This window comes from Anomalospiza imberbis, chromosome 15 (genome assembly GCF_031753505.1).
Source record: "Anomalospiza imberbis isolate Cuckoo-Finch-1a 21T00152 chromosome 15, ASM3175350v1, whole genome shotgun sequence".
NCBI classification, from domain to species: Eukaryota; Metazoa; Chordata; class Aves; order Passeriformes; family Viduidae; genus Anomalospiza; species Anomalospiza imberbis.
Genome location: NC_089695.1, coordinates 8,117,568 through 8,142,747, shown reverse-complemented (window position 1 = coordinate 8,142,747; position 25,180 = coordinate 8,117,568). Strand labels below are relative to the sequence as shown.

At 48.3% G+C, this 25,180-nt stretch overlaps 1 protein-coding gene and 1 long non-coding RNA gene across 7 annotated transcripts in view; one reads left to right on the top strand and one right to left on the bottom strand.

Annotated features, from left to right (window-relative positions):
* The window catches only part of ACSL6 (acyl-CoA synthetase long chain family member 6), a 56,527-nt gene extending 31,548 nt beyond the window's left edge, over positions 1 to 24,979 (bottom strand). For 3 of the 6 annotated variants that reach the window (XM_068205723.1, XM_068205727.1, XM_068205728.1), the window contains exon 1: positions 24,827 to 24,979. In XM_068205723.1, coding sequence (XP_068061824.1) covers positions 24,827 to 24,875 — 49 coding nt within the window. In that variant the 5' untranslated portion in view covers positions 24,876 to 24,979. Of the gene's footprint in view, positions 1 to 11,573; positions 11,765 to 24,230; positions 24,301 to 24,426; positions 24,524 to 24,826 lie in introns of those variants that run through there. The other 3 variants (XM_068205724.1, XM_068205726.1, XM_068205725.1) reach the window with 3 other exon arrangements.
* On the top strand, positions 10,625 to 16,175 carry LOC137482996 (uncharacterized). The gene is made up of 3 exons (XR_011004304.1): positions 10,625 to 10,911; positions 13,653 to 13,758; positions 15,725 to 16,175. It is a non-coding gene; the product is annotated as an uncharacterized lncRNA (long non-coding RNA).
* Positions 24,980 to 25,180: the final 201 nt, after the last annotated feature.

Here is a 25,180-nt window from a genome sequence, read left to right as displayed (position 1 = left end):
GAGAGGAGGAGCCATGCAGGTGGCTCACTGCTCCAGGGTGAGAGGTCAGGCGGTCCTCAGGGGACTCATGTTTGGGTATTGAGTACACGAGGAACATTTTAAATGACTCCTGTTTACCATGACAGCCCCGTATCAACTCCTCACTGAGGAGTCCCCAGCATCGGCCAGCCCTCTGAGGGATGAGCCAAGCAGTTGCTGTCCAGGGGGAATCCAAACAGCTCAGGTTTCCCATAGCTCTATTTATGACTTTACAAGAGCCAAGGTCTTAAAAAAGTTTTTCAGCCACATGAGCCCAGGCAGCCCCTTCCCTCTTGCCCTCTGGCCTTGCTCCAGCTTGTGGAGCTGCATGGCTTCACTTCCATGAGGGTGCCAGGACTTCCCACACAGCAGCACCACTAACACAAGCCTGCTTTCTTCCACCTGGGAACAGTGTCTGGGCTGCACTGTCCTGAAGTCCTGAGCGTCAGGACTATCCTCTAGTAGCCTTCTCCTGTATTTGTGCCAAGTGAGCATTGAGGCTGGCACAGGCCAGGTGGTGAAGACAGGGGCACCCCTTGCACAAAGCTCTGGAAAAGGTTGGTAAGTTTGCAGAAGAAAAAAACCAACATAACAAACAATTAACCTCACTCACTTTTGGGTTGTGAAATGGTGAGGGCAGCAGCATGGGGACAGTGACACAGAGCCCATATTCATGGTCATCCATCTCCCCCCTGAGAGCTCTGGCCCAAATGTCCCTCTGGCCCCAGGCTGTTCCCTGACACTGGCCAACATCCCACAGTCACCTCTGCTCCCAGAGAACTCCTGACTGTGCAAACTCTCTGGGACCACAACCAGCCTCTTCAAGAATGGTTAAACCCCTCCAATAATCACATCCAGATGATGTTACTGGGAAATACCCACCACCCTCCTGAGATTTGAGGGCCTTTTCAGAGATCTCCACATGTGATAAAATACTGACTATGCGACTGCAATGATGTTAGGATGAACTGTGAGGGTGGGGAGGCCCTGGCACAGGTTGCCCAGAGAAGCTGTGGATGCCCCATCCATGCAAGTGTTCAAGGACAGGCTGGATGGAGCTTGGAGGAGCCTGGTATAGTGTAAGGACTCCCTGGTCATGCCAGGGCAGTTGGAACTGGATGAGCTTTAGGGTCCCTTTCAAACCAAACCATTCTGGGATAAAATGATTTTATGAACTGAGACAGAGTACTGATTTCTTCCCTCAATATTTCTCGACACTAGATTATGAAAAGCAGCCTGACAAACACACTTTTACTACAAAAACTGTGAGAGCTTAACAAGGGAGCTATTAATTTACTGATGAATTGCCTATTTGTGCAAAAGCATTTCAGCAAGTCCCAATTAAGACTGTCTGCTCCCAGAAACAGCCTGTCCCACCAAAAGCAGCCACCCAGCTTGCTGGTTGCACTGAAATCCTGGGAATTACTCCCTCAACAGCAGCCTGGAAATGCTATTTTGTATCCATCTGTGCAGTTAAGTTGAAAATGGAAAGCTGGGAAGGTGCCTGTGGGAACAGCACTGCCATAGGGGGATGCTTGGCTACAGCCATATGCTTCTGCCCTGCTCAGCTGCAGGAATTGCCTGGGTAGAAGCAGGACCAGGCCTTTACACCCGTCTGGGTCGAGGGCATCCATGGACATCTAGAGCTCATAGCATCAACAGCAGGATCATGAGAGTCAGGGCTGCAATTTCTGTTCACATTTAATTTTGGCACTGCGGAGTTCACACAAGTTGCCTTTCTCAATAGTTAATCCTGGGTTTTGCATCCCAAAGTGATTCATGATAAGTCCATACTTGATCTGCTCAGAGCAGCCAACCTGCCCTGGGATGGTGGCCAGGAAGGGGGCCCAGGTGTGTTTGGCATGATCAGAGAGAACTGCCTCACCCCCTCCCTACACCTACAGAAAGCGTGGTCAGGGGTGCCTGGATCACAGCCTGCTCTGACAAGTTAAGACCAGGTGAGCACCTCGTGGTTCATATGCTCTGGGAGTACATTTCTCATGGGATTAGGAAAATAACTAATAGTAATTTAAACCCAGCACAGTTGGGCTGGGTTACCCATCAGCAAGGCAGCGTTGCACTCCAGAGTGCACAACAAGCAGCTGCTGCTGTCACCTCAGACTTGGGATCAGCAGCAGGATCTTCTCCACACCCCTTCTCTACATTTCTGTTACCTTTGTGTCCCATTTCTGCTACCTCTTGGCCCCATTTCTGTTGCCCGAGGTGGATTTACCAGCCTGCTGCAGTTCATGTTCCCCACAAGCAAGCAGCCCTGGGTGCCAGCAAGCAGAGCATGGCACCCATACATGTGGCACATGGAAACACTGCCATTTCCATTTATTCCAAATGGCACTTCACATCACTGGATTTCTAAAATATTCCCATGGCAAATAAAAGAGAAACAAATATGCAAGGAAGGACAGAAAAAAGTGGTTTGGAGGAAGGAAGGAAGAAGTGCTGGAGAAGTGCCAAGAGAGCACAACCATGGGTAAGAGCTGGGGGTGCCTGGCACAGGGGAACTTCCCAGCCCGAGTGTGGGCTGAGCAGGACTCCTGCAGCCTTGGGGCAGGCAGCAGTGACACTGGGCTCCAGGTCACCCACCAGCCTGTGTTCACAGCAATCACCCCCAGAACAGGGCTTATTTATTTATTTTCACAACAAACTGCTCTCTTGTATGATTTAGTTTTCATCTTTTTCTCCTGGAAGTGATTCTGTAACTCCAGTCGATGGAGTTCAGTGACATAAGCCAGTATGGGAACAGCCTCAGGCTACTGTTGTATGCCTAAAGCAATTAAAATTTTACTGGTCCTGTGTGGCCACACTATCACATCCTCCCCACCATTCCTTCAGTGCCTGCTTGGGAAGAACAGCTCCTGTTGGGGCATCCGTATCATACTCCCCGCTGCTCACAGTGGGGTGGGGAAGAGGTGGGTGATGCATTTTATCCTGGAAAATGGGCAAAGTGTCCCATCACCATCCCTTTGTTCAAGCCCCAAAAAAGGCTGTTTCACTTCATAGCACAAAACCAAACCCAAATTAGCAGCTTTTCAATATACCTGAGAGAATTAACTCTTTGCAGTGGGGAACATAAAAGCAGAGCCAGTGCCATGCAATGGCCCAGAGCACACAGACCCTCTGCTTCTCTCAGAGCAAGCTGGAATATCCCATCAGCCAGCAGTCACCATGGATCCGTGTCCTTGGCTACGGCACTGGCTGCTCACTCATTTCACTGAGGAAACAGAATTTACAGCATCTAAAACATCTCAATCTAGACAGGCTGATTTAGAGGGATTTCACGCCAGTGAAACACTACAAGCTTTTTGAACTCTTTTCTCATGTTCAGTGCTGCAGAGCCCAGACCCAGAGATTTATAGTTGTTTTCCTGAAATGGGGTTAGTGACAGAAGATTTGCACAAAGAAGCATCCAGCAAAACTTCAACCACTCTCCCTCACCTTCCTGTGCAGAACAAAAAACATGCCTAGTGCTTTGTACAGAGGGCTTGGGGGACTTTGCAATAGGGATTCAAATCACGAATGGCACTCAAATTATGACTATGTCACTACAAGAGAGTTTCCATTTGCCAAGGGGAAAAGGAGCATCAGCATTCCCAGGGACACATAAAGCTATTAGTCAGACTGTATCACTGGAAATCATTTGTTTATTTAAATGGAAGCTGCTGCAATAATTAACATCTTCATGAAAGCATGCACAGAGGCTGTCACAGCCATGCAGGCAGAGGCATTTGGGGATGTTGTGTATTGCTTGCAGAGTATAATCATTCTTATTTTTCCTTTTTCCTCAAACTCCGTGTAGGCTCCCGGGAGTAGCCCCTGCCATTAAATGCAGCTCAGTACCTCTGACCTTCTCCAGCTTGGCCCGGGAGCTCCTGGGACACCCACGGGCTGTGAATTCCTAATCACTGCTGTAATTAAAACCAGAGAGGTGATGCCAAGTCAGCCTCTGCTCTGGGGCTCCACAAGTTTTCCCTGTGTGGGCACAGAGGATGAGAAGCTGGATGAGCCTTCAGTCCTCATCCTGAAGCCAGTGTGGGTTGGGGCTGGGTTCAGGTGAGGAAGGGGGACACCAACCACTCTGCAGCAGGCTGGGCTCACATTTCTCTAGATTTTATGGGAACAAGTGATCTAATGAGATCTCCTGCTCCAGACTGTGCTGTGCCTCAGCCACAAACGCAATATACAGTTTAATCCAAACCTGCAGATTTTTTCCTATTTTTTTTACTTAAACATGAAAATTTGGAAAACTAATGGCACTTGGCCACCTTTCTATTTTCAACTAGTTTGAGATCAGGTCAATTTAATCTGTTTTAATGATTTTACACTATAGTGTTTATGGAAATGGTAATGCCACACTTTACAGCAGAACAAAACCAGTGATAATTACAGAGAAAAATATCATTATGTATTTGTTGGGCATTACAGAAAGCTACAGAAAACCTTACAGAACAATTCCCCGCTGTGAGATAGGAAGCCAGGCAATCTGCAAGCTTGCAAACTGCTTCAGAAAGAGTAAAGGGTGTGATAAATATAAAGGGGAAAATAGGAACACCAGAAGTGGGGAAAATAGGAACACCAGAAGTATCTGAAACTATGAAAGAATCACTGTGTGGACATCCAGTAAACAGCCCCAAAATGAAGCAGGAGACAAGAAATACTTGGCTCACATAGTTTTGCAGGACATCTAACAGCTTCTGTCCCACATGCAATTGTGGTATAAACACATGACCACAACAGTGACCCAAAATATTTCACTGCTTGGATCTGTAGGAGAATAAGGCAAATAAACTTCATGGCAAGAAGGCCAGCAGTGCTTTCCTGTGTCCTCTGGTGACTGAGTGAGTGAGTGGGGAGAGCACAGGGATGGATGAAAGAGACCAGTTCAGCATTAGCATGTAATTGGGGCTGTGGTTTAAACTTGGCCCACTGGTGTATTATTTTTTGGGGGAGACAGGCAGTTTCACTCAGGACAGAAAAAATGTCTCAGCAAAAGGCTGCTAAAGTACTGGGTCCCATTTATACATAGTATTTACACACATTATATATCTGCATGCGTGGATGTAAATGCTTGTGTGTGCATGTGCATATATATAAAATATATATAAAAAGCAGAATTTCCCCCTACTCTGTGTGACTGATGATTAACAGCACTAATTGCATAATACCATGTGCCCCTAGCATTACTACAGAATATCCATTATTATAGAAACATCTCACTCCTTAAAAAACTCTAAGTAAGTAGCTGGTGTGTTAACAGCCTGGGTGTGACCATGGCACCACATTTCCCCGTGGCTCCTGGGGACAGAGCTAATAGCAGACCACAGCACTGGGCTTGGGGGCTTTGCTGACCCTCCAGCTTCCATCCACCTTCCTGACAGCCCCAACCCCAAAGGCAGGGCACAGACAAAGGATGGGAATCTCCAAGCAACCAGAGGAGCAGCACTGGCCTCTGCACTGCTGAAATGTATTTGCAAAACACAAGATCTTTGCAAGCATCCACTAAAAAGGGAAAAATGCTAACAAGGAGCTCAATGTCCTGAAAGAGACCAGTAATCACACATAAATAGAAGTATTTAAAGTAGCTAAAATACCTACAGCGTATTGGTCCCTTGCCTAGAGATGTTACTCAATAAATAATTCAGTGCTATGCAGAGATCCTACTTTAGATATCTGAGATCTTTCAGAGAGCAAAATCCAGCCCCCAGCTGTCTGGAAATGCCCCTTGTTCAGAACCATGCACGGACCACCAACCCATCCTCATCTGTCTGCATTGGGTCCCTCTTCATCCACTGATACCAAATCCTGATGGAAAGCTCTGTCCTCCATCCCACATCTCCTCACCTACTCAGCACAGCTCAAACATGTGGACCAACATAAAAATACCTTTTGCACCCCTGAGCAGAGCAGTGTAGCAGCCCTCAGAAGCCACTATGACTCACACATATGGAAAAGCCATGACTGGGAATGTGGTCCAAATCTGCCACTCCTCTGGATAACAAAGCATCAGGAAGCCAGTGCAAGCATTTTAAGTTTCATACCAAAAGGGAAAAGCTCAACAACTCTGCTGTCTCTGAAGTGTATCAGTTCCCTAAGGCACAGTAACAGAAAAGCTCCTCCAACTGCTGAAACATCCCTAAAAGGTTACTCAGGACCAGCATAAGCCAGAGTCATGAGGTTTCATTGTCCAGGCTAAAAACCTCAGCCTGTGATAGCAGAGGATGAAGTTCAGATGGGAAAACCTACATGGGATATTTTTGCACCCTCTATCATATTCCTCTTGTTCCCCTTATGGCAGATTAGCTTCTGTTTGCTCACCTCAAATGAAGTCAGGCCATTCCTTCAAGCTAAAACATAACCCAGCCAGAAGGAAAAGCAAACCACCAAAGTTATGGGGTTTTCTGGCTGTCTTCAGCTCTCTGGAGCCTGCTCACACAACTGTGCCAAAATCAGCACAGGGGCTGCAAAGTTCCATCTGGGGAAACCAGAGCCTGATCCCTCCCCATTGGCTTCCCTGGCTCAGAGGCAGCATAGTCCACAGGAGCATCCCATTGAGGTGATTAAAGCAGGAGAGAATTTGCCACTCAGCCTTATGGCACAGCTTGCAGGTGGCAGTGAACCCTGCACATGTTTCTGGGCTTGTGCTGAAGTGCCATGTGCTGCTGGCATTGTCCCACGGGGCTGCATCCTGACAGTGCATCATGGGACTGCTTTTGCTAGGGCTGGGGCTTCGTTCTGGACACTGCTCACAGAGCAGCTACAAAGCTCCCTCCTTCCCAGAAGTACACATAAGTAATTGTCAACTTCAGTTCTTTTGAAGAATGAGGTTTGTTGGGCTTGGTTTTGGCTTTTTTTATTTTTTACTGACATTGACGGTTGATTGTCCCATATACTATATGTTTCCTCAATATTCTGTGTCAGGCAGCAAATAAACAGTTTAAAGAATGGCATAAAAATAGTTATCTGGGGCAGAGTACAAAGAGAAGCACTGAATGGAAAGGGAGAAGGGAGCTGCACCCCTGACAGCTGGCTTGGCAGAGTGGAGATGTGAAAGTGCTTTGCAAAGAGCTGGATGGCTTGTTGCCAGGGAAAGTTTTGATATTTGCCTTTCAATGTTGAATTTAAATAAACCTTAGTATTGTCTGTAGAGGCCCTGATCCAGCTAAGACCCCCAGTCACCTGTAGGCTCTGTAGCAGGGTCAGTGCTGGGCAGTGCAGAGATGCAGGGACCACAAGGGGACTTATCTTCAATGCACCCAGGTGGGATGTACTCCCCTCCTCAGCTCACTGCCTGGCTCATTTTCAGTCTCTCCACATGAACATGCCATAGCCAGGCCCTGTGTGGCCATCTCACTCTACAAAGCCCCTAGCCCATGGCTGGGTGGAGGCAAGGAGATTTTGGGGGTACAGTGCTAGGCAGGGAAGAAGCTGGTACCACAAGCATGCATTGCCCTGGCTGTTGAGGACTGGCTCTGCTGTCCCCACAGCAGGTCACTGCCAGACAAGGACACACATGCAGGCAAGTTCCTGCATTGCCAGTTCCTAGGTCTCCATGACCATTCACACCCTGCCCTTGGCTGCATCTGGAGGGTCACTGTGTGAGACTGGTGACAGTGATACAGGGACAGCTGAAGGGAGAGCCCTGGCCCTGGCTGCTCTCCTGCTTCACACACAAACTGCAGAGGTCTGATTCCTGCTAGCTTCTCGCAGGGTAGGATGGATGACCCCAACTCACACCACTGCTGGAGTGGGCCATGAGGGACCCTTCACCTTATGCCCACACTGGGGCACATGGTTGTTGGCACAGAAATACTGTCCTGCTATAGTATCTGAAAAAGTGGTTAGTTTATAAGCAAATCCCCACCTGGCATGATCAGATGGCATCCTGGTGGGGTCATGTCCTCCCTGCATGGCTCCCTTACACACCACACACCCACCTCCACCCCTGCCTGGAGCACAACTTGGTGGAGCCCACACAGGCTGGGATGCCCCACCATATTCCAGGCTGGCCAGGGCAAGGAGTCCTCCTGACCATCTGCCCCTTCCATCACTCCCATGCCCACCCTGCCTTTCCCAGACACCAGCACAAATACTTGTGCACCAGTCCAGGGGTACTGGATCCAGCTGCAAACCTGTTTAGGTTCATTGCTGCCATTTCTTTTGGCAGCAGTACCAGAGTAAATGGTTTCTGAATAACACTCTGAGGATCCTGCCAGCCAGTTACATTCAGGCAAGCATGGGAGTGCTTCATCCAAAGCGACACAGAAAACTAAACAAGCTTGTAACAGAAAATCTTCCATAATGCTTAGGACATGACACAGTGGCATGCCCAGATTTAGTCCTGCAGGGGACAGGGAAGAACAGGAATGTTTTGAATACCACTTCCAAGCCAGGTGTTAACCTGCCTTGTCTCTCTGACAGCTCAAACTGGACCAAAACACTTACTTGGTCAAACTTCAATTCTGTATTGCCTTCTGCAATATCAACAGTTATGTAGCAAGTGCTCACAGCAGGGCTAAGCAAGCCAGACTGCAGCTGGCATTGCCTCCAGCCATGAAGATCCTGGAAATCTGGCCTGTTGCTGTCTGCAGGAGGCTGCCTGTGCATTATCACACCACAGATTTTCATCTTCTACTGCAGATGTAGAGAGAGATCTCACAGTTTGGGCCATATCATAGCTAAACACTGCCTTTATTATTATAAGGAGCTCTTTATGCCAATCCTACAGCTTGAAGAGCTCCAATACTTACTGACCTGCTACTGCAGTTAAAGCAAAGCCATATGAAAAAGGAGAAGACTGAAAGGCTCTGCCAGCTCTGTGTCAAACACATGCCCACAAAGACAGTATTACAACTGTCACACTGGAAAGTGAAATGAGAAAATGACATCAAAATGGGAGCTTACAAAAAAGTAACAGTAATGTCACTAACTATAACAAATACAGTTGTATCCCTCTCTTAGTGTAAACTGACTGTAATTAGACCAGGTTAGTTAACAAGAAAGTGCCCTGCAAGTTCATGGAATCACAAATAGGTTGGAAGAGATATTGAAGATCATCCAGCCATCCCCCACACAATGGGCAGAGATGCCCTTCACTAGGTCAGATTGCTCAGGGCTCCATCCAACCTGGCCCTGTAGTTGTAGTGCTTTTCTGAAGGACCCTGTCTGCACAGATGGGAAGGAGTGAGGGCGTACCAAAGGTTAAGTACACAGGGAGAGAGCAGAGTTTTATCCAGACCCTGTGCACATAGAACTGTGACTGCCTGAATCCGTTCCAAATTTTATCCCAAAACAAACCAGGAACTGAAGGCAGCTTTGAAAGTTGTTCAAGGCTTCTTTGGCAACCTTGCAGTGCAGTAAGAAGGGGCAAGAAAATAAAGAGGCAGGCCATGTGCCAAAAACCCAAAGGAAGGCAACTGCCCCCTCCCACTGCAGGTGGGGGAGAGCAGCAGGACAGCAGTCAGGGCAGGAGCAGCATGATGCACAGCCTAGCCCGCTGCACAGACCTGCTGGCTCCTGCCGTGCCCTCTGCCTGCCTGGGCCCTGTGCCAGTAGCCTCCAGTCAGAACTGAAACACACTGCCTGCAAGAGCCAGTGCTTCTCAAAATAATCTCTTCTGTGCTCAAGAGTATCACCATGCTTTTAAAGGAACACAACTTGATGCCTCTCTCTTGCATGATATCAGTAAAAGCAGAGTGATTACTGCAGAAAGGGTCCTGGCGTTAGGGACATTCTCACTGCCCAGGTACAGAAGGTTTTCTTTCCCAGGAGGCCCCACAGTGCACACAGCCACCTCTGCAGCTGTACCCGGGGCCATGCCTGACATGGTACACCTCCAGGAGCAGGCAGGGACCCTCCACCTTCCAGGAGACCCTCTGAAACTGCTGAAAGCATCATCCTCCCATTTTCTTCACATCCCCAACCGGCTCTGTCTCCAGCACGACAAAGGATGGGATGCACCAACAACAGGCAAATACACAACACAGCAAGCAAGAAACCACACCATGTCCAGATAGGGGATTTCATGGCTACAGATAAGGTTTTCATGTTCTGTCCCTGACACCAATGTGCACGCCTATGAGCTCTCACACCCAACACAGCAGCAGGCTCTTCCCATGTGGATGCAGTACACTCATGCTTCTCTGCTTGAGGAAAGTGTGAATGCACAGCATGGAATTAGGAACTACATCACACAGTACACACTGAATGCTTGCAACCTACCACTGCTGCATAGCTCTGGCAAAGGCAAGTTTTGTCACCAGCCCTGGGAGAAACCTCAGGCAGAGACATACATTGCAAAGAGCCAGCGCTGAAGTCTGGGTGGCTGAAAGTTGAGACACCGAAAGTATAGAAACCAGCAGGATGTCACAGCATTCCAGAGTCACTTAGGTGGGAAAAGCCCTCTGAGATTATCGAGTCTAACCATTCCCCCAGCACTGCCAGGCTTGCCACTAAACCATGTCCCAAAGTGCCATATCTACACATTTGTTAAATCCCTCCATGGATGGTGACTGCACCATTCTCCTGAGCAGCCTCTTCAAAGGCTGAAATATTCTTCTGGTGAAAAATTGTTCTTAATATCCAACCTAAAGTTCCCCTGGCACACCTTGAGGTCACTTAATCTTGTTCCTCCATTTGCTACTTGGGAGGAGATCAACCTCCCCACCTAGCTTCAACCTCCTCTGTAGAGTGATAAGGTCCCTTCTGAACCTCCTTTTCTCCAGGCTGAGCTCCCCCGGCTGCTCCTTATCCAGCTTGTGCTCCACACCCTTCCTCAGCTCCGTTGCCATTCTCTAGACACACTCCAGCACCTCAATGTCTTTCTTGGAGCGAGGGGCCCAAAACTCAACACAGGATTTGAGGACAACCACAATGAAACAGGTGTGCCATGCTCCCGCTGTGGGAAACAAGCCCTGATATGTAGGGTCAAGATTTTGGGGCAATGAACTAAGAGGGGCAGAGTCCTCCAGGGAAGCCCCAGACGCCAGGCTCTGCATCCCAGTGAACTTGCCCCCACGCCTGGCTGGGTGCAGGTAGAGCTGCCCTCACCGCTGGTCCCAGGGCTGCCGGGGAGGTCTCCAGGCTGTCACCCTGGAGCCCCCCAGCCCACGCGGTACCTACGGGCCGGTTGCTCCAGCGCTGGGAACTCCAGCCAGAGCCGGGCAGGAGCTCTTCCCCCGCTGAGGCTGCTGGAAACGCGCAGCAACGGGAAAAGCCACCCCCCAAGAGCTGTCCTGCATCGCCCCGCGGAACGAGCCCACCCACCCAGCAGCACCGGGGTCCCTCTGCACCGCAGCTCCCCCGCCGCTCTGCTTTTTGCGGCTTGGCTTTGCTCGGCATCCCGGAGCCCGGCTCCGGCGGAGCCTGCGGGCCCCCGGGACCCGCCCGGAGGCCCCTGGGCTGGGGGTCCCGTCTGGAGCCCCCCGGGTCCTCCCAGACCCACCCGAGCCTAGCCCGGACGCGGCTCCTGGACCCCGCTGGGATCCCCCCGGGCTCCTCAGAGGCGCAGCAATAAGAACAATGAAGCCCCCGCCGGGACTCACCATCCGCCGGTGCCCCGGTGCCTCTGCTGCCCGGTCAGCTCATGGCCGGGGCTCTGCCCTCCCGATCCCCGCACAGAACTGCTGACTCCAGGGCGTCCCTCCCCCTCCCATCTGCAAACGGCTGAAAGAAGTTAAGCTTGGCTAATATCGGCTTAGGCTGTATTAGCGCAGCAGCAGCAGCGATGCCCGCTGTAACCCTTGAGGTTCCACTTGCCGGCGATGGGAGCCGCCTCCCAGAGAGGAAAAACCCACCCTCTCCGCTCCCGAATACTGCAGTATTTTCGCACATCTCTGTCATGCTGGAGGATCTACAGTCTCGAAGCAACGCTTTTGGGTGTAAAATTGTAAAACCTTTCTGCAACTGCGCAGTTTAAAATTAGAAACGGCTTTTTTCTTTCTTTATTCAGGAAAAGTCATCATAAAAGAAAGTTTCTGACACAGAAAGTCTGTGCTACCTCTTCATGTCTGCTGAACTAGAAACTTCATAGGTCAGATATCGGCAGATATTTAAATGGGCAGGTGGTGACAGGAGAAAGGGTAATGGCTTCACACTGTCAGAGAGCAGGGTTAGATGGGATATTGGGAAGAAATTCTTCCCTGTGAGGGTGGTGAGACACTGGAGCAGGCTGTCCTGAGAACCTGGGGATGCCCCACCCCTGGATGTCCAAGGCCAGGTTGGACGGAGCTTGAAGCAACCTGGTCTAGTGGAAGGCGTCCCTGCCCATGGCAGAGGGACTGGAACTGGATGACCTTAAAGGACCCTTCCAACCCTAAACATTCTGTGATGATCGAGTAAAATAAATACAAATCCTCATAATCAATAAAATAGTAAGAAAGTAACTATTTCCAACATCATCCTTATATTGCTATATGTATTAAAAGAAAAAACCCAACACCCCGGTATTGCAGCCCAAACCAGGTTTTGTTAATTTACACTCAAAATAACAAGGCCAGAACTTTGAAATTCATTTGTCATGGTAAATTACTAACATTTACATTTGAGACATCTGGCTGAGATACTCTCAACTACAAGAACATTCCTTTCAACTGGAAGCCAGCAGTGTCTGATAGCTTCCAACTCCCCACTCCTGAGCAAAGATAACATGGGTGTGCCACCCCTGGGCCCCCGGGAGCCTTTGCTCCATATCATCACATTATTTACTGTTCATTTTTTACTGTTCAATTCCTGCTTAGGACTCTGGCTGTTAGGAAAGCATTTGAGGGGTCCTCCCTTCCAGAGGCTGAATATCTGGCATTATTAACACTGAAATTATTGTTTTCCTCAACTCCTTTTTTTCCTGGCTGGATCTCCACAACTGCTTGGCAGAAAAGGGGGGAGCAGAGGGTGAGAAGCTGTCTGAAGACTTACTATTACCATAGTTAATAAAGTTTCTGTCTGACCTGTCCTAAGTTTAACTTGTGATACTAGAGTTTGTAATGGAGAATTCTCAAGGAACACTTAACACTCATGAATGAAGAGACTATTTAATGAGATTTCAGGCAAGATTGTCAAATATCACTTCTTTGGGTCACATGGGGGGTGTTCTGCAATCAGTCTTAATTCATCGAAATGCTAGAGTAGAAAGCTAGACTGAATGGTCTGCAGGTGCAAATCAGCATCACAGTGCTGGCTTAATGGGACCTCAGCAATATTCACCAGCTCAGATTCCTGCCCCTTTGTTCTTTACGAGCCACAGCTTGACAGAATCCTCGTAGTTAGGAAAATATTTCAGGTGTGTAAACAGCCCTGGGCTGGCTGGGTGCTCCGATACCAGTAGCCCACCGTCTCAGCATATCTGTGTTCATGCTGAAATGTCCTAAAGGTGACATAGGAATCCTGATTTCAAATGAATATTGGATTAAAACCACCATACTGTGCTATGGAGCTCTTCTTTCAAGCTCATGCTGGTAAGGGCTGGTCTTGCCTACCAAGATGAAGCTCACCATGGGCAATATACCCTCAGCATAAGTGGTGAGATTGAGTAAAACGTGTGTTTCATGGTAGAGTCGGACCCTTTTACCTCCTCTGTAAATACCCTGAGCAGTAGTTCCCTTTCTCTTGTTTTGCTTTCATTGCAGTACATACGCATATGGACTTACTCTCTGAAACAACCATTGGAGATATCTGAGGGAGAACAAAGAAAGGAAGCTGGATGTGGGCTGCCTACCTTGAGGGAAAAACGATGTAAGCATACTCCAAGTAATAAACTGAATAAAAGCTTTTCCCCGCCCCAGAATTTTCTGCCAGGTAATTTGCAGGGCAGAGTGATGGGGACAGGGCTTTATGGGAACACAACCTAATTTTTTTGACTCACAGCCAAGAGACAGCACTGAGTGGCAGGGGTGTTTATACAAGTACAAAGGAAATCAGACTTCACCTTTTTTGCTCTGTCTATAGCCCAGTGAGACCCACCAACCAGTAAAATCAATGGAAAAGACTTCAAAAATCTTCTCTGGGATTTGGCTGAGACCTGACCCATCCAGGAAAAAAAAAAAAAAAAAAGATGTATCAGTAAATCACAGCACATTTAATGCTCCCAGCCAAAGTTAAAGAGTCCTATAAAAGAGAGTAACCTATGGAATCTCTCTATGCTTTTATACTTTATCAAAATTAATGAGAAACACAGATTAAAATTGAATTTTAAACATTGCTGCTTATAGCCAGAATACAGGATAGGACATGGTGTAATGGTTTTAAACTAAAAGATGGCCAATTCAGATATAAGGAATGATTTTTTTATAGGGAAGGTGGTGACACAGTGGCACAGGTTGCCCAGAGCAGCTATGGATGCCTCAGCCCTAAAACTATTCAAGGTGAGGTTGGACAGGGCTAGGTACAACCTGGTCTAGTTGAAGATGTCCGCTCATTGTAGCGGGGTTAAACTAGATGAACTTTAAAGGTCCTTTCCAACACAAACTATTCTATGACTTTACATAGAGTCATCAGAACAGCTAAATGAGACTGTACCACCAGGAAACCACATAGAGCTGAGATAGCCTCTGAGCTTCCATTGCTCTATGGAAGATTTCCACTTCAAAATTCTGAGCATAACTGAAAAAACCCCAGTTGCTGCTATGGTTTTGAGGACATTCCCATAAACCAGAGTGACAGCTTCAGTTACAGAACAGAAATCTGCCAACAGTATCTCTACATTCCTAAAGGCCCATCCATGGAAAATTATGCCTCAAGTAGAAATAAAAAACCACCACTAATTCAAATAATGTGTAAGAAAGGGGAACTTTACTGCTTTGTGTGTCTTTTTAGTGGTCTCCTTTTCTTTTCTATATCTTCTGGTCAGATATTACACTTTTATGTTTATACAGCCTGTATTTTTGACCACTTCCAAAGAGCAACAGGAAGGAAGCATGCAGCACAAACAGAGGATTAATTTAATAATTAGGAACATTAATATTATGTTACTGGGCAAGTGTTTCTACCTCCTCTCCCTCTAGCCCTCAATTTCCTTACACCACAGGGATGCCAACTGATGGCAAGGTAACAAAAATAAACACGGGATGATGAATTTATTGCTTATGCATCTCTTCCCAGCTGTCATTCTCAGAACATTTTGCAGGCACCCATAAGTACAGTCTCCCCCTTGCAGGTGAGCATGGTAGGTGCAGCACACAGTGAGGTGCAGGGGCCATGTCCTGGCCCAGTCCAAGGGGGTCTCTCCTGCACACTGGCATGTCAGCAGGGCTGGCATCCACCAGCCAGAGACCCCAACCACATTTCACACCCAGCTCCTGTTCCTCTGGCAGCAAGGGCCTGGCACTGTACTGGAAAATGAGGGGAAAGGGGGGATTTGGCATCATCTCATGCAGGGCTTTTGAGAACTCTGTAGTTGGGCTGTGATTTGAGATGTCCTTAAATATTCCAAATTAAACACTTCGCTGAAATATTTTTTTTTTCTTCTGACACTAATAACAAGCAGTTACATTGTTTGAATTATTTCTAAACACACGGTTTATGTTTCAGGATCTTTGTTGTTGCTTCAGGATTTTTTTTTGTTGTTAACTAAAGTAGAAATGAAGTTATTTCTGGTTTAGTTTCTAGAAAGTTCCCTTTGCTGACTGCACACCCTGAAGCACCCTGCCCCTTTCTGTGCCTGACACTGCTGTAACTTGCTTTTGCTCTCCTGTTTTCACAGGTACTTTCAAGTCACCCTGAAGACATTTCTGTCCATGCTAAATTTTGCAAACTCTCTGCAAGTCAGGCTGCACATAAATAAATTTTCAGTTCAAATGTATATAGCACATTTTTGCTTACTTCTGTCAGGGCTTTCCCTGTCTCCAGCCTCCTTCCCCATACCTGCTGTGAAAACAGCCTTAAAATCTCTTTTCTGGATAATTTAAGCCTCCAAGATGCTGGAACAAGGTTCCAAAGGGTTAAGATGGAGGAGGCCCCCAGACAGCTCATTCTGCAGTCTCAATGACACAGAGCTTTTGCCTTTTCAAATATATTTAACCAAGTAAAGTGAATAGAGGATATGCAAATGCCTTTCCCGAAAGGAAACACAGCCCTGAATTGTTGTTGGCAGGTCAGAGCATCACACCACCCTCAGCAGCCTCTCAGCTGCGGGATATTCGGGCTGGAGGAGGTGGCGGTACAAAAAGGCCCTTTTCAGGCAGAAAAAAAAAGCAGGACTCTGGTATTCCAAAGAGACAGAGGGAAGAGGTCACTGGGGATGGCTCCCCCGGCATCTCAAAACCCTGCTTCCCTGTGAAGGTGCTGAGGCCCTGGCACAGGTTGCCCAGACAAGCAGTGGCTGCCCTATCCCTGGAAGTGTTCAAGACCAGGTGGGATGGGGCTTGGAGCAGCCTGGTTTAGTAGCAGGTGTCCCTGCCCTGTAGCAACATGAATGGGTGCGCAAGGGAGACCCACACTGAACAAAGGTTCAGGGGACATCAGGACACTGGCACAACTTGGGTGAGCTTTTACAAGCTGGTGCTCACAGGCTAGCCACAAGCTGCTCTCAGCTCCAAGGAGCTATTTGAACAGTTGGCTGAAGAAAAGATAATATTGAATGAGATTACCTGGAGTTATGGAGAAGGGTTTTACCTAAAACTGAGCTGTATTGGCATCTTGATTTGAAAGGCAGGTGTCTGCCAAGGAAGGCAGGAAACTCCCTTGGAATAGAAAATATGACCCCCTTCCCTCTGAATTAGTATAACTTTGAGATTAAGGGGCTTTCAGGCAAAGTCATGGGAAAGCAATAGCAGTTCTTTACTTGCGTGTGTGTGTGTAAGAAGGCAAACCAAGCACAGCAGCGGCAGCAGCACCAGCCACGGGCACAAAGCCGAGCGCGGCCTGCTCTGGGCTCAGGCCTGTCCCTGCGCTGCAGCTCCGGGCATGGCCAGCAGGGGCGCTGCTGGCTCCCGGCCGCGCAGGGCGGAGCAGTGATTCCCCCGCGCCTGCAGGGGGCGCTGTGGCGCGGGCTCGGCCCCGCTCTGCACAGGGGTGATGGCGGGCGGGGAGAGGGAACAGGGGCTTCCCGGGCAACCGCCCAGGAACAGCCGGGCCCGGTGCCCTCCGGATGGCGAAACGGCAGCGGCCAGAACCTCGGAGCTGCACTGGAACGGCACAGCCCAGCACACCCGCGGTGGCTAACAACGTGTAGCACTAAGCCCGAAGTGGTGGCAGAGGCAGAAGCAGCCCGGGGTCCTGGCAGACGCTGGGGCTCCAGGTAAAGTGTAGCAAAAAACCACTAAATAACGGCAAAAAAATGGCCAGGGCTGTGCAGCAGCAGCCAGGCTCCCGCAACCAGCCAGGAGAGGCTCCCTCAGAGGGGCTTGGGGTCCCTCGGGGCAAATGACTTGTCATCAGGTTTTCCCCTGGGGCACCCAGTAGATGTTGAGGGCCCTTTTCCAGTGAGGTCAGGTGTTGATAAGGTTTAACCACCGCTCTTGCAAGGAAAGGCTCACTCAAGGCAGGAGAAGCAGTAAAAGGCTGAACTGTTGGAAACAATATAACTTTTAAATTTTTATTTTGTCTCTCTAGTTACGCTTGACTTGACTTTACCTTGGAGAAAGGAATTTTCTTTAGGTTTTTTTAGGAGATGTAACATAATTCTAAGGAGATGGGCTTAACATACCAACAGATTGGTAGTAGCCCAAAGATACCCAGAAAGATAAAAGGCCATCAGCGGAACATCAGTGGCCACCTACAGAACATCTACCGTCACAGGCCGCCTCTTGCAAAGGTGAAGACATCTGGTCCCGGAAATGACTGATAAGAAAATCAAAGAATCGAGATCTAACTAATATCAGAGGCAAAGATATTCAGATCCAATGGAAAACTGAACACAAGGGGTTGCTCAGCTCTAGACCAATGTACTTTGAAGCAGTACCTTTGGGTTTTGTATAAAATCTGGGGGGAAATCTTGCAAACACATGTGTCATGGAATGATTCTACACACCCGGTCTGTGTATGGTTGAGATTATTTCCGTGGTACGTCCTGGCCAGATCAACATCCTGGCCAGAATAAATCCCCTCCTCCTCCTCCCATCCACATATTTTGTTCTCTTAAGTACCAGTCATTATCATCTCTTGGGCATCAAATGGGACAAAATTCCCTGAGAGAAAGGAAAAAAAAAAGGGAAAATCCCAATCTCCGGCAATTGGAGATACTAAATAAAGTACATTTTACATTTCAAAAAGGGTTCTGATATATTTGTCTTTTTTTGTCCATCATTGTGAAGAATCTTACAACAAACTAAATAATACCCTCTCCACTTCTTATAACTAAGTACTGTTTTCTGCAGAAAAGACATTAAGTCTGCATCATTCCTGCCTTCTGTAATTTGACTGCTTAGATCACCTCCAACTCACTTCAATCAACAGCAGAATGATTGACTGTTTCATAGATAATTTTTCAAAGAGGAAAAAAAAAAAGTTCAATCAGTTTAGCAATCTGCGTGCTGGTTCCTGTGCCGAACAGCTCACACTTGCCTTTGGAGATGGGGGAAAAAAAAAAAAAAGAATGCCAGCTTAGCAAAGCTATCAGTGCTTTCCATGCTGTAGCTTTTGGCTGGGGCCATCTAGCAGCAAGTGGGACACCCCAGCGGTCACAGCGATGTCGCTATGGCTCCTGAAGCTGATTTTAGGGATTTCATAGCCCTTGGAAAGGAGTTGCTTGTTGCTCTGGAGGCAAGAAGGAGCAGGGCTCTGACCCTTACCGTGTGCAGGCCCTTCCCTGAGGAGGCTGTTCCTGAGCTCCTGTCCCTCCCTGGGCACCATCACTGGCCTGCATGGGTGGGCACAGCCCAGGGCTGCTCTACCTTGTTCACGGGGACATCTCAGCCTTAATTTCCTAATGGCTGGTGGGAGAAGGAAAGGTCATTTCAGCCAGCCCCTTTGATTCTCAGCCATGAACAAGCAGAGTGTCTTGCCCAGGAAAGGAAGTGAAGGCTGTGATATTTTTTATCCAACAGCAGGTCAAGCAGCAGCCCAAAGTGAGCTGTGGTGCCTTCTGCACCCATCCACGCACTGCCCATGCTCTCAGCAGGGAAAACCCATCCTTTCCAAAGGCAAAAGTTGCCAGGCTGAAGAGTGGGCACAGCCCCAGGAGCAGATAGGGTGGGGCAGATCTGCCACATGGGCAACTGTCCCAAAGAGGAGGCTGTGCCATTGTTTGGGGTGAAAACATCGGGGAAAAAGAAATAGTGTGGCTGAGACATTATATTGGCATCCAATTAAGCAGGATCCGGATTAGTCATAAGCAAATCTGAGAGGAAACTTGGAAGATTTTCTAGTAGTTTCTAAAACTTTCCGAAATGAAAGTATGTTCACAGCAGGGAGAGTCACACTTCTGTGGAAAGATCAGCTTACATGGCACCACACAACAGGTCCCTGCCACCTCAGTACTTCTGCTTCTTGACCCCAAGTTTTATCTTAGTGATTACAGAATCATACAATCATTATGGTTGGAAAAGCCCTAAAAGGTCATTGAGACCAATGTTTAATCCAGCACTGCTAAGCCCACCACTAAATTACATCCCCTAGCACCACATCTACATATGTTTTGAACACTTTCAGGGACAACAACTCCAGTACTTCCCTGGGCAATCTGTTCCGATGTCTGACCACCCCTCTCATGAAGAAATTTCTCCTGATATCTAACTTAAACCTCCTCTAGCAGAGCACAAAGTCCCATTGCAGTGACTGATCTGGCTGATAGCTTTGGTGTGGCTGTCCTTCTGTGGTCAAAACACAAACTCAGGCAGCTAGGTGGAGCAACCAAGTATCTGTTCCCAGGTGTGGGACTGATGCTCCCCTCCTTGCCATCATCAAAACCCCCAGTGAGTGAAAGCAGTGAGGGGTCTCAGAATCTGTCCACTAAAAGATGGATTTACACAGGTAACCCTCCACCTCTGCCACAGGCAACAGTGGACAAAAAACCCTCTGCTGGGATTGTTTTTCCAAATAACCCAGCATTTGGAATTTCTGCTCCTGGGCCAAGTGACACACCTGACCTCAGAGGAAAAAGTCGCCTAAAAACCCCCAGGTGCCTTTGGAGCCTTTTACTCTCAAAGAGGTCAACTCATCCAGCACAGATTTTGCAGCATGACTACACAGTGCTTAGTGGAAACTCCTCACTGTAGTTCACATGTGGTGTCTCTGAGATTTTATCTACACAACCAAAGCCACTTTGTTGAGCAAATGGAAATGTGAGCTGCAGTCTTGCAAAACCATGGCACACAGGTCTGAACAAAAAGACTTTTCCTCCCTGAACTGGGGCTTTCCTAGAGAAACCATGATTTCCATTGAATGACACACTTTTTTTGACAAATGATAATTTCTTCCTGTGGTGTGGAAGAAAATGACTTGGACAGGTTGGTTGGATTTAGCTTCTTTCCATGTTTATGAGATTGGAATATCCCACACAACATAGAAGACAGAAAAACCCCCTGTGTGGCTGACTAATTTGGGGGTTGTGAGGAATCACCATGGGGTCTTGACAAAACCTTGCTGTGGACTCAGCCCAGGACAAGAAGGGGCTGCATTTTCAGCCCTGCTTTCCTGAATTATCTGCTATACATTGTAGCTGAAGCAGCTACATCACTGCTTGCAAAAGCCCAAGCAGTGAGTAAAGGGTGCTGAAGTGTGGCTGCAGCAAGGAGCTGGGGACCAGCTCGCAGGTGCTGAACTACCCCTGTGGCTTTGACACTCTTTCCTGACTAAAAATCCCCACTCATCCAGTGTCTTACTTTCTCACCACCAGCTACCATGTTTTCCATAGTGCACTCGCCAGCAGGATGGTAAAATATTTATAATTTTACTTATATACAGAGTGTAGGAAGAAGCAGAATGAGGCAAAGCCTCTGGTCTGCTTCCTCACCCACCTTCCCACCTCAGGTCACCTTGGAGGCTCTGTGACAATGTTTATGGTGCAAGAAGGCTTTGACACAGCAAATAACTTGTCATCAGTAAGTGCTGGTGGCACTCTACAGTAAATCCAAGCCCAGCAAAACATTTCCCTGTATCACGCTGTACGGAATCATCACTCAGTTCCTTGAAGTCTCCAAAAAGGATTTGCAAAAACTCTGAATCAGCATATCTGGGAAGAAAAGCTCCTGGAGAGCCAATTGTGGCTCACAGCAAAATGCAGGAGAGAGTGGAAAGGAGTGTGAGGAACCCTGCTGGGGATTAATGGATTTTACATGTATATTTCAAGCATATTTATATATATTTTTTATAGCCACATGCTATCTGATACACCTTTCTCCACTCTATTTGAGTGGTTTCACAGGGTAAGAGGGTATCTGGGTTCCTGAGCTCTGTAAACCCTCCTGCTCAGTGGGAGAAGAGGTGAGAGGATGAAGCAGTTTGGACCACCAGTACCTTCTCCAGAGGGGACAAGACCAGTGAGCTGCAGGAGTGGAGGTCTGCATTGTCCCTCCTCCGAGCTGTCCCTGCTCCCGGCACCCACAGACCTGCAGGGACAGCAGCAGGGACAGATGGGTCCCCAGTGCAAAGGACCTGCAGGGCTTTGGCTTCACACAGTAGCACAAGAGACAGAAATAGCAGTGAAGGAAAAAACCTCATTACTTTTATTGGCCCGTCGCCAAAGAACGTATGCAGAGCACTTAAAAATAAAAGAATAAATTAACATATGTTTTTCTTTCATGTTGATTTCTGATCAGAAAGAGGGTGATTAGTTATTTTATTTGGGTCTATATGAAGAAATAATGTAGCAAAGTTAAGAACAAAGCCATGGGAAAAGAGCTGCCCTGGATGCCCGTGAACCCATCAAAAGATAACTGCCTGCCTTACCATCTCTTTCCATCTCACCCAGACTTGCCTCCAGTTACCTTTAAGACATCCAGGTTCTGATTGCAACTGTGCAGTGATGAAGGAAGAACAAGGTATTTCTCTCAAAGTGCTCTCAGAAATGGACTCACAATGAAACATTTAAACCCTCTGGTGCTCTGCAGCGTTTGGTAACATCAAAAGGGCAATTACACCCTTACGGATGTAATGTTGTATTTCTTTATTTCTGGCTCACTCCCAAGTCAGCTTTCCTATTTCTGAGGGTATTCAGTTAATTCAGTTTACCATCTGTCTTCAAAGCTTCTCTCCTATTTTTATTACTTGAATGTAATTGCAATATCCATAGTTCTGCTGTGGAGACAAGAATCAAAGAAATGTCCAGATTAGTCAGGAGCAGCAGAGAAAAATTGCTGTGTCCTATCTTTCCCTGTGAGGGAGCAGGGAAATCCAAATGTATCTAATCTTTCCTTTTGATAGTATCTAGCAAATGTTCAAATGGAGCAGTAATAGAGGGATGGAGAATATAAGCAACTAAATATACCTCAACCAACACCATGAGCTTTGCCTCCAGTGCAGCACCTGGCACTCCACAGGCTGGGCTGAGCAGCCTTGGGCATCTCCTCTGTAGGCAAAGCATCACCAAGGACTCCTGTGTCACAGCACGAGAGCCAGGATCAGGAGTGGGATTGTACACGTCTATTGTAACCTCAGATGAACCTCCCAGCCCTTTGCAAACAAGCACTGAGAAATGTTTGGAGATGCACTGCTGCTGGTGGGAAGGGACACTGATGGCAGATTTCCCTCCTTGTGCCTCCACACATCAATGCAGGTGCCTGCCTGGCCTCCAGCTGCTGCCAGGAGGCAAGAGAACAAAGGCTTCCTTTCTGTAAGGCAGGACTGACAGGGCATGCAAGAGGCTCATGGCTGCAGCCACATGAAAGAGAAGAGCAGAGGAATAAAAGCAGTTCAGGGGGTAAGTTCAAAGGGTAAGGTGAATTCTTGGACAATTTCAACCAAACCAGCAATGTTCAGATCCCTAGGGGAATTTGCCATTAGGTTTGTGTTTTGTTTAGTATAGCACTCTCTGCTTCCATCAGACCATCCAAGACTGCACAGTAGGAAATAATTGGCTTTGTCTTTCACTGACTTCTACCATTATTTCATTGAGATGAACATTATAGACCTGTTCTCAACTTGTTAAAACTTTTCTAATGGCACCAGAAATTAATTTGAATTAAAGAAGAATGGTTCACTGAGCTGTAATGGCCAAAGAGCCCCTTGTTCAGTAAATCAGCACAGCCACAGTGATTCCTTTGCAACATGACTGATGGGATGGGGCCATCAGAAAGCCATAACCAGACATGAGAGCAACAGCTGCTGCTCCAGGGCTGAGCAGGTGCCATACTACCAGGTCAGGCAGAGCCATTGACTCTCTGATGGGATCCATCTCCCAGAGATCATCTGTGGTGGCATACATCTCAGTGCCACTGTGAGAGGCAATAACAGCACACCTCTCTTCTGAAGGCACCTATTCTGCAGACAGAAATGTTGGGCTAAAGTCATGTCCACACTAAAATAAAGAGAGCACAGCATTAAGTGAGGCCCCAGACACACACCTTGGGATAGCCAGATGCACAAGAGAGAGGAGCTGGGACACGGCAGAAACACTGAGATGTGAAGCACAGAAATCAATACCTCAGGGCAGATGTGGAGGACTGAGGGAAGGAGCTTACACAGGAGACCTGTTCCCAGTGGGTCCTGTTCTCCTGCTGTTATCATAAACAAGCCTGGTGCCACCAGTAATGTGACTCAGAGTAGTCCCTGGGGCCTTGGGGCCCAAAATACAGCAACAAACATTTGCCCACAGCTTCCCAGCCAAATCCTCCTTTCTGTTTCACCCATGTAATTCCCTCTGGGCCATATTTCACTGCATGAGTTTTGCTACAGTTCTAAAGAAGCTGATTTAAGCTGCTGATATAAGCAGCTGTAAGGCCACTGCCTTTAATGAGAGCCACCAGGATACTTTCAGAGGCAAAATTCAGGCTAGAGTCTTAGGTTCCCTTTTTTCAGTGTGAAATATCCTTTTTCATAATCAAAAATAGCAGGGAGGCATGAACATAAATAATTACAATCTTTTCCATTATCAACACTTCCCTCAGAACATCTACCTAATGATGCTAAGATGTTGTCTTTTAAAATCATTTTCCCCTTTGTACTTCTCCTTGGAAGTCTGCCTGTCTAGAGGGAAGCTCTTTGATACATAAAGGGGAAAATAGCACAGACATTGAACATTACCTTTCTTTAGAAAAGACACTTCACACAGATTCAAAGGACTCAATTTCACATCAGCACAGCAGATCAATTCAAGATGAACCTTTAAATACCTTACAGAAATCCTCCTGTTTCAGACTTGCAAGAATTTCCTAATGCAGACCCACTTGGAATCGTCACTGCCTGCCCACAAAACAATGGGATCCAGCATCACCCTCTGCCCATCAGCTCTTAACACGCGCATAGCCCACCAAGCGCGCCGCCCTGTTTCACATGCCCACTACAGACAAAGTGCCCCAACAAATTTACCAGAGATGGACCGGTGGAAGAAAGCAGCAGGACTGTTTGAGAGATATTATGTAATGCATCCCGCCGAGCTCTCTGCACCACTGCCATAGCGGCTCATGGTGCCGGCTCTCCGCCGCACGCATCACGCCGAGTATCATGCCATCCCCATGCAGAGCGCCGCTCCCGCCTGCCTCCTCCCTTTAAAGAGCTTGGAATACCCTTTATCCCGGAGCAGGGACGGCCATGGGGAGCCCGACCGCGGGCCCAGAGGCCGCTTCGGAGGGTTCGGGCCGGTACCACCCCGCCAAGGCGGGGAGCGGGGTCCCCACCCGCTGCGGAGAAAGAAAGGAGCCGGGAACCAGGGAGAGGGGCGGGGAGAAGGACAAACCCGGCTGCCGAGGCGGGTCGGGGGAGCACTCACCCAGCAGCAGCCAGCCGGAGCCCGCGGAGCCCAGGAGCGGGGCGAGCATCCCTGCGGCGCGGCCCCTGCGCCCCGCTCCGCGCACTGCGGCGCGCACTGCGCACCCCGCCGGCCCGCTCCGCCGCGCCCCGCACACCGCCCGCCGCTCCCCCGGCGGAGGGCGGTGTTTTTAGCAGCCCTCCTCCTCTCCCCATCCATCTGAGCCCTCCAGATCCCTCCTAAAAGGGGCTATGCTGCCGGCGGTGCGCAGATGCTCGTCAGAACATCCCTGCACCCTCGGATCCATGAGCGGCGGGCGGGAGCGAGGGGGAGAAACTTACTCCTTTATAGATTTATTTTCACCTTTGGCCGAGG